General features: G+C 34.5%; 3 protein-coding genes across 3 annotated transcripts in view; 2 read left to right on the forward strand and 1 right to left on the reverse strand.

Moving 5' to 3' along the window:
• Positions 1–1,014: 1,014 nt before the first annotated feature.
• Positions 1,015–5,715, forward strand: NAEGRDRAFT_74210 (uncharacterized protein; the record flags this gene model as incomplete). Its single annotated transcript, XM_002670654.1, has 1 exon — positions 1,015–5,715. One exon carries the CDS (start codon positions 1,015–1,017, stop codon positions 5,713–5,715), a length of 4,701 nt encoding a protein of 1,566 aa, XP_002670700.1.
• A 91-nt stretch (positions 5,716–5,806) lies between these two features.
• Positions 5,807–6,391, forward strand: NAEGRDRAFT_74211 (uncharacterized protein; the record flags this gene model as incomplete). The annotated part of the gene is made up of 1 exon (XM_002670655.1): positions 5,807–6,391. One exon carries the CDS (start codon positions 5,807–5,809, stop codon positions 6,389–6,391), a length of 585 nt encoding a protein of 194 aa, XP_002670701.1.
• A 254-nt stretch (positions 6,392–6,645) lies between these two features.
• The window catches only part of NAEGRDRAFT_74212 (uncharacterized protein), a gene marked incomplete at both ends in the record, with an annotated part of 13,526 nt that continues 10,318 nt past the window's right edge, over positions 6,646–9,853 (reverse strand). Inside the window, one exon of the mRNA XM_002670697.1 lies at positions 6,646–9,713. Coding sequence (XP_002670743.1) covers positions 6,646–9,713 — 3,068 coding nt within the window. The remainder of the gene's footprint in view (positions 9,714–9,853) is intronic.

Consider the following 9,853-nt stretch of genomic DNA (forward strand, 5'->3'; position numbering starts at 1 on the left):
TGTGTACCTATTTGACTGGTGCAGGTGTGAAGGTTCATTAAAAATTACTGCAATCTTTTTGTGGAATGGTTTTGGACTTTTTGGAATCTTTCCCAGATGCTTTAAGATGAATGGCTCACTTTGTACACTCTGAAAATGACCTATAATATCCTCTTTTGAACATGTTGAAAATTTCAATTGTTTCAAGGAGTAACTTGCAAGCAAATTTTAGCAAATTAGTGGTATGGAATCCTAGTCGGAATAGAGGGTCATATATAGACACAGTAATATTAATATTATCACTGTTATCGCTCACCTTAATCAATAGTTTCAACTTGAAAACATAGCAATGACCAAAGTCTGCCACGACGATCCGCAAATTTGTTGCTTCTAGTGATCCATACATTATTGTAAACAAAACTTCAAGTCAAAAGAATCAACCTGTTAAAACAAGTGTCATTCACAATTGTTTAAATTGTTTGGAATGAACATGAAAGGAATAAAAACCAAATCGTTATCGAGTTTCTACTCTTCTGAAAGTTATGACAAAGCAATAGAAAGCAACTTGAAGACTAAACCGAATAAAAAACTATTATTCTAATCCATAAGACGTAGCACGTTACAATTCTATACAATGAAACCTGCAGATGTTTTGACCAAATAATTACCAATTATTTTCCTATTATTATTATCGGATTCGGTATTTGTATTTTCATGAAGACATCAATAACAAGCATGTCTTTTTGCTAAAAACAGTTCCGTGATAGCTTTTGATGTCAATGTTTGTCGTTCCTTCCTTCCAACATCAAACTTTGAATTTCCTCATCAGCACATTTAAATTCTTTTTAATTTTTTTCTAATTTTAATTTAAATTAAAAATGCACCAAAGCAACGACGATTGAAAAGAAATGATGGTTGTAGTTTGTTTGGGAACCGATTTTTGGATGATGGTTTTTGATGTAGTGTTCTTCTTGTATTCATCATTAACTCAAAATACTCATCTAAGAAGAACAAGAAAAAAGCAAAAAACATTATATGATGTTGAATCCAGCAACATACAAACAATCATCTTCTTCAACTGTGGATGCTAATACAGCCTTTCCCTTGAGGGGAGGCACAACAACTTCATCTGATTTTTCTGATACTTCATCAACATTTAGGAGACCTTCTGCTGATGTTGCAGCCTTCAGCTTCAACACTTCGAATCCTGGAAGAAATGATGAAATTTCTGATTCTGTTCAAAGCTCCACTGAATCAATGACAGCAACATCCTCCTTCATCAATCACACAAAGGAAAATATACTTACCATGTTGGTTTCATTGCAAGAGAGGGCTCCTGTTACGGGTTGGAAAAACTACATTTTCTACTTGATGTTTTATATCTATGTCTTGTGGTGCCAACTGTTTGTGCCAACTGTAAGAAATTTCAACTGGGGAGAGGAAGGAAAATACGTATTCAAAGTAATTAATTTTCCAACAACTTTATTGTTTGATTTGGTTCCATATTTTGGAACTGTTGGAATTGCAGCTGTGTTCATGTTCATTGTTTTATTGACAGCTGTCTTGTTGTGTTCTGCCTACTACTTCACTATCAAGCCAAGCAAACATGCCAAATATGTCACAAATTCTTTGTGGTACTTGAGTTTTTGTGTCAAAATATTTGCATTGATTGGAACTCACTTACTGGCTGGCTTTTTTGATTGTAACCTTTCAAATCAAATTTCCATAACTGTTTCCTCCACTTCAGGCACAAGTACAAGTACGTTAATGTCCTCTCTCAACAGATTTTCCAATGTTGGTTGTATAGAATCGAATAATGATATCGTTATAGCATTTAGTTCCCTCACAATAATAGTACTCGTAATCATTTACCCTTTCGTTGAATATACAACTAGTAATTGCAATCCTCAAAGTAGACTTCCACTGACTTCAGAAAGCTCATTTTTGTGGAGTGTTTTGGGAGTTTGTAATATTATAGATCTTGTAATTTCTCAGTCAATTCCTATTCAATATTCATACATAGCTGCGAGTATTCATATTGTCATTTCCATAGCTTGTTGTTTGGTGATTTTTAAATCCTTATCCTTCTTTACACATTATGAAAATGCCATCATACAGAGTATTTATGTGGGAAGAACTGCTGTGAGTATCGGTTCTCTAATTTCCTCATTGTCAAACAGTGGCAATAACTCAGAGTTAGGTGGAGGATTTGTAGGTCTTGCTATTGGTCTATTGATTATTGGAGCTGTTATAGGATTCCTCATTCAATTCCTAATTCTCTTCTTTAGAATGAAACAAATCAAGAATTTCATAATACAAAATTCTCAAACAGAAAGCAAAACTCAAACAGATGAAGATAACCTCAAACAATTATATTCATGTATTGAAAGAATGTCCTCGGTACTCTATGCGGATTTGGAAGATTCTAAAAGATTGAACTCTTTGAACATGTTTTTAAAGTTATCTCTCAAACAAGGTGATGCAAGAATATCATTCCACTTTGTAAAAGGACTAGCTCAAAGCAAAATGTTCAACAATCCAAAGGCTTTAATATACTCTGCTTTGTTGGTTCAACTTTATTGGTCTGAAGAACAGAGTGCCTCTACATTGGCAAATAGCTTTTTAAGAAAGGCCTTAAAAAATGATCCGTCCCCACTTGAAAGGTTAGTTATTCAAGAACGAATCAAAGAGGTTGAAACCATGTCCAACACAAAGAACAGCCTATTTGAAATAGCAGGCCAAATACAAAAATTAGAAAGATATCAAACTAGTATTCTTACTTTACATAAGGATTTGTGGAAAGAGTTAGCAAACGAACATCTCAACTATGATTCCATACAAAAGATTAATAGAAATATATCCAGTTTGACTTCAGAATGTAAATCCACATTGAACAGTCTCTATTTTAACTATAAGAATAACAAGACAGTCATAAGAGTTTACGCTCACTTTATTGAAAACTTTGAGTTTAACAAACCTTTAGCAGATTCACTTTTTGCTGAAGCTAACTCTTTGGAGGAGGAGGAAATTAAAAGAAGGAGAAGACCATCTCAAAGCAAATCCACCAAAAAGAGTCTGTATGCAGCAAGTAACAGGGTTGTTCCAAATGACAAGTATGAGATTTCCAGTGCATTTCATGAGGAATCATCCAACTATGATGTTGTAGAAAATGCAAAGATAGAAGAGATGGATGATGCCTTTGATAATCCTCAAATCAAGAAGGAGACACTATTTTTGAATGCCATTTCCATACCAAAATCAAATAGCTTAGTCAGGAGCTTGTCTACTATTTATTTTGTGTTTGTATTTGTGTGTATTGTTGCTTCTATTTCTCTTGGAGTTATCTATTCTTATAACGTAAAGTCAACTGTTCCATATGTTGAACAAGTTTGCTTTCCAGGAACTGTTCCATATGCTCTTATAAGAAGTATCAGAGCATGCCAAAATTGGATGAATACATTTTATTTCCAAGAGGTTGAATGGCCTGTCTTGAACGAAGGCTATCCAACCATTACAAAAACTGTCTATATCAATGATCACAAGAATAGAATGAACAATAGTATAATAGCTTTGAAGAAATTAATTGCCGTTGGTCAACTTGGAGTATTTACTGATTCTATTTATAATGATTATTCTTCTAGTGTTTATACTGTAAATTCTCCTACTGAAGATAGTACTACTCCAAAGTTATATACAGGTACTTATCAAACTAGAAATACATCTATTGTCGATATAACCAATTCTCTGATAAAATATGCAGAACTTATGATGAACGACTATCCTCAGTCAACGTTGTTAAAGTTAGAAAACAAGTCACTGTCTTACAATGAAAGGCAATTACTCCTCAACCAAACTTCACAAATGGAGTATTTCAATCCTCTAACAAACTTTAATTTTAATTATTTATGGGCTAACAAGGGTACGTTTACAACTGCCTACGAAGCCTTTTGTACCAAATATTTGGATAGTAGTATTTCAATAATTAATGAAAGTGTACAACAGTTCATGATTTACACAGTCTCTATTTTAGGCATATTCATGGCGGTGAGCTTTGTTTTCTTAACAATTTTATTGATAGAGCTAGCAAGTATGAAAAAGATCATCAAATTATTTGAGAGGAATATCAAAAAAGACATTGTTGGAAAGATTTTCCATACCATTTCAGCCAAAATTAAAAGCGAGACCGTGAGCAATTCCAACTCTCTTTCTATGGATAAAATCAAGCCAAACCTGGTCATAATTATTAGTACTCTAATTGTACTATTAGCTGCATGTGGATGTATTGCTCTAATATTTTCAGAGACCTATCTTAACAGCCGAGATTCTGTAAACATCATGACTCGAGTTCGCCTTTCTATCCAAACAGCTGTCAGTGTGGAGAGAGTAGCATTCTTTGCTCAGGAATATTATACTTACTTTGGTGCTGAACAATTCACTTCACCAACAGCATCACTAAGGTATCTTATTAAAAGGCCTACAAGTTTTGGAGATATGAGATTGTGGCAAGTGAGAAGTAGATTTGATGCATTGGTTAGCAGAGTCAATGACGGTGTTGCAACTGCTTCAGATTACATGAGCAAACTAATCTATGGCTCTACTGATTTGAATCTTGAACCGATAATGGGTATATATCCAAGTGTCGATAAGATTATTTCCATTGGTACTGATAACTGTACTGAATACATGAAGCAAAACGGTATTGCATACACATATGCTAGTTTTAAATTGTATTGTCAAGGATTGGAAACTGTTTTTTCAGATTTTGCTACAACTGCTCCACAGTTGGTAACTGATTCGAGGAGACATTATGCTATGCAGCAAACATCTGCAATGAATGGCACACTCTTAGATCCTTTTGCCTTGGCCATGAGAACCAACAATTTACTACGTTTATCCCTTCCATTAATTACAAAGTACACAACTTTTATTAAGGAGTTTGTAAAAGCTTCATCCAGTCCAGTAGTTGTACTCACTATTTCTTCTGCTTGTTTGGGAATTTCAATAATATTAATTTGCTGGTTCATTTATGGGACTATGATTTCCAACTTTTGGACTCATGTTCATTCTTTCAGACTCATGTTAAATTACGTACCAATCGATGTTCTAGATCATAATGAAAAGTTAAGGGCTTTTGCATTATATAACAAAATGGATGGAAAGACTGAAACTAGAGCCAAGAGAAATACCAACTCGGAAGAGGATGAATATTACAATTTGAAGGTGGTTTTCAATTCTAGCGTTGAGGGAACCATGATTTGTTCGGAAAATGGAGAAATTGAACTTTTCAATTCTTCTGGTTTAAGAATGTTTGGAAGTAAGAGCATTGACATTCTAGGAACTTCAATGTTTGACTTGTTTGATATTCCTTGTAGGGATGTTGCAAAAAGAACTGTTGCCCATTTAGTGAATCAATGTAAGGAGCAACGTTCTGATGAAGAGAACGCAAACGTAGAAATATTAGATATAGAATTTTTGAGAAAGAATCAAACCAAGTTTCCTGCCAAAGTTACCATCTATGCTGTTCAATTTGCTGGAAAGACAACAAACATTCTCGTTACATTCAAAGATGTTACATCAGAGAAGAAATCAAACATGCTATTGTCTGATGAAAAGAAGAAGAGCGACAACTTGTTGAAGAACATTTTACCAAATCAAGTTGCCAATCGTTTAAAGTCAGGCGAGACATTTATCGCTGAAAAGTTTGATGATATAACTTGTTTCTTTAGTGATATGTAAGTATTCAAGTTGGCAATAATTATTTAATTACACTTGTAGGGTTGGATTTACAAGAATAAGTAGTAAGATGCAACCAACAGATCTTGTTAAAATGTTAAATAGTATTGTGAATGGATTTGATGTATTGACAGAGAAGTATGAATTGGAAAAGATCAAAACTATTGGAGATGCTTACTTTCTAGTTGGTGGTCTTCACAATTCTCAATCTGATCATCCAGAACGTGTTTTAAAGTTTGCCATCGATGCATTTGGAGTCATTCATCAATATAACAAGAATAAGGTTGTGGAAACGGAAGATATCAATATAAGAGTGGGTATTAATACTGGGGCTGTAGTTGCTGGTGTAATTGGCTCAAAGAAATTTGCCTACGACTTGTGGGGTGATGCAATCAATGTGGCATCAAGAATGGAATCTACTGGAGTACCCGGAACTATTCAAATATCACGATCAACCTATGAAAGAGTCTTTGATTTGGGTTATGAATTTGAGGAACGTGAAATTGAAGTTAAAGGAAAGGGGTCTGTAAAGACCTACTTGATGAAAAAGACGCATTTGCAAGAGCTCAACGTTTCACACCTTCTCACAACTCAACAATCTCTCAGAAATGTTGTCACCTCACAACAGAGCTTGTTTGGAATATCTGCTGCTTTGAGAAGAGATGATGATTTAAAGTAACCTAAATACATTACAATAAATTTAACAAATGATGAACAATTAATGTTAGGAACAAATTTATTGTGATATTATTAAAACCTACTGTTGAGGATGATTAGTGAAAATTTTGACTTTTCCAAGAATTAAATTACTAAATATTGATTTCAGCAAATGGCTTTCACACTGCAAAACCATTCTGACCCACCAAAATGGGTAATTCGCAGAATTTTTTTGCGTAAATTAGTTTAATTATTTTCTAATAGATTTTGATTTTATTAAACAGTCGATTTCAATTCATAATTTTGCGGAGCAGCATGTTCTTTACCCTTCTTTCTTCTGAGGACACAGACAATCAATCCAACAACAGCTACGATAATAAGAAGAACTGGAATAATTAACAAGATTAAGGCGATATAGTCCAAATTTGGAGTAGCTGGTGCAATTGGAGTTGGGTTTTGAGTAGTGGTACTTGTTTCTGGTTGAACATCAGGAGTAGTAGATGAAGATATTCCAATAACATAGGAACCAGTTGAGTTAATAGAAACTACATAAGAATCTGGGTTTGTACCAAGAATTGAGCAGGATGATGATTCGGTAATGGCTCCATTGACAACCATGTTACACTTTGGTTCTTGAAGAGCTCTGACACTTGAATTTGACTTTTCAATGGTCAATTGAGCAATTGATTTGCTGTATTGAATCAAGACATTGCTGTTATCAGTACTTGAAACCACAAAGTCAAAGATCTTTGAAGTGGACTTGAATGTAGTATTGCTATTTTCATAAACCTTCATTGAGATTTTAACACTGTCCAAGGAAGAAACTTGTGGAATTTCACTAAAAACTGATGAGAGATTGAATGAAGTGATACCATTTTCAGCAACGCTTTCGAATAAACCATTCAATGAAGCAATATTTACCAATCTTACATATGAAAGTGATTTAATACCAGATCCTCTAACAGCAGGCATATCAGGAACAACATTCTTCAACTTGATATTCATCAAGTTATTCTTAACTTGGTCAATCTTGTTCAAATCTTCAATTGTAAAGCTAGAAGCCATTAAACTTCTCTTTCCTCCCAAGCTAGTACTGACATAGCTTTGAATGGTTGATGCAGAATCAGTGGATGATTTAATTTCTTCATCAGACAATGAAATTGAACTTGATGATGAAGCTCCATTTGTTGCAGATTGGAATTTTTCAATAATCATTCTAATAGTTTCATCTGGTAAGTTGTCAACACAGGAACTAATTGATGAAATGACTGACAAGGTTGAAGATGTTGAAGTAGAGGTTTGACTACTCAACTTTTCTTCAGTTGCCTTTTGTTCAAAGAATGAAAGAACAATTTGCTTACCAACTTCAGCCAATAGTTTCTTTTGTTCTGGATCATCTGTTTTAACAGATTGAATAACACTCAAGGCAGAGGAAACTGAAGATGTTGTCATTGTTCCACTTGAAGAACTTGTTAAAGCTGTAATGGCAGTTGAGGCATCCTTTGGCATACTTACTGAAACAGTTGTGGTTGTTTCAGATGAAGCACCCTTAGAATCAAAGACAACAACCTTAATTTCCAACTCACCAGCAGGGAGTGAGGTACCAAATGATCTAGTTTCAGATTTTTCTTTCAATAGTCTCCAATTAGTGTCTGTACTTGTCTTGGAGTAGAATGCAAATGATAGTGGAAGTTGTGGATCAGACCAACCATTACCACATGAAATCTTAAATTCATCAGATAGGGCAATACCACTCTTTGGAGATACTTCAAGAGTACCCACAGTTGGAGGAGAGTTAACAGTGAATGACAATGAAGCTTCACCACTCTTTTGACCATCAACAACCTTAATAGTTAGGGTATAGGAAGCACCTGGTGCCAATAATGATTTTGGAATGACAATGTATTGCTTTGAAATGTCAACTGAAGAATCAAAAGTAAAATCACTTGAAGACCAAGTAAATAATCTGGCACTCGTTAAAGTATCCAAAGAAGTTGTTTGTAAAATTAAATCACTTGATGGATCGACGGCAACAAGATCAGCATCTTTTGGAGCAGAAATTGAAACTCTCAAAACAGTTGACTTGGATTGATCAGAAACAGTTACCTTAACAGAAGCAGTTGATGTACGAGTTGACTTGGTATAAGTGGCAGTGAAAGAATAAACACCTGGGGTCATTGTCTTAACCAATTTGAGTGTTGATTGATCAATATTTTGTGCACCATCAACAAAACCTTCACAAGTTGAAGCAGTATCAATGTTTGAACATGAAATTGAGACTTCTCCACCAGCTTCAGTTGGATTACTTGGATCTTGTTTAGAAATTGTGAAACTAACTGGATCTTCAAATGATTGAGTCATATCACGAATATTGAAAGCAACTTTCAATGGTAAAGCAGTTGCTGTAACCTTAAAAGTAACTGATGCTTCTGGTGAATTATCTTCCTTGGCAGTTAATTTAAAGACATATTCTCCTTCTTGAGTCAATTGAGTATATTCATTACTAAATACTAAAAGTTCATTCTTTTGTTTGAGAATTAAAGGACTTCCACTTTCCAATGAGTAGGTATAAACCAAGTTACCACTTCCCTTATAACATGATGGGAAAGTTACAATTGGTGAAATAATATATGGACTTCCAATAACCATTGAACTTTCCAAACCATTCTTAATTGAAATAGTTGGAGGAGTAGCAGCAATAACACTAAATGTAACAGAGGCAACTGATTCCTTGAGAGAAAATGAACTCTTAACAGTCACTTGAACGACATAGGTTCCAACATCCAAATCAGATGCTGAAAATTTAACACCAGGAGTTGACAGTTTTGAAATGATTGAATCTAAAACTTCAGTACTTGAAGGAGCCAAAGTTGTTGTCCATGAATAAATCAAAGATCTACGATCCAAACTTGAAGAACCAGATGCATCCAAATAAATAGAACCACATGCCTTTGAAATAGTGGACTTGTCAGCAATCAAAACAGCAACTGGATCAACAGCCTTATAGCTCATTTGTGCTACAGTAACATAGGTGGTCAATTCACTATCAAAATATTTCTTGACATTCAAAGTTCCACCAATGGTAATTGATGAAGAGATACCCAAGGTAATAGTCAATAAACTCTTTTCACCATTCAATGAGCAAACAGGATTAGTTCCCAAAACTTGTGAATTTGTAATCAATGAAGAACAGTCAATTCTCTTTCTCAAACTACTCATAACAGTAGCAGTGATGGAATCACCATTTTCAGAGAAACCAAATGAACTAGTATCAATACTAAAATCACACTTTTCACCAAACCAACCAGATTTACAAGTTTGACAATTGGCACCTTCTGCATTACCTGAACATATGCATGATCCATCATTTGAACAAGTTCCCTTTCTATTACAAGTAGTTTCGGCAGAACATTGATATTGACATTGATCACCAACATAGCCATCAATACAACGTTCACAGAATGGACCAGTAAACTTATCAGAA

The sequence above is a fragment of the Naegleria gruberi genome, assembly GCF_000004985.1.
Source record: "Naegleria gruberi genomic scaffold NAEGRscaffold_68, whole genome shotgun sequence".
Classification (NCBI taxonomy): Eukaryota; Heterolobosea; class Eutetramitea; order Acrasida; family Naegleriidae; genus Naegleria; species Naegleria gruberi.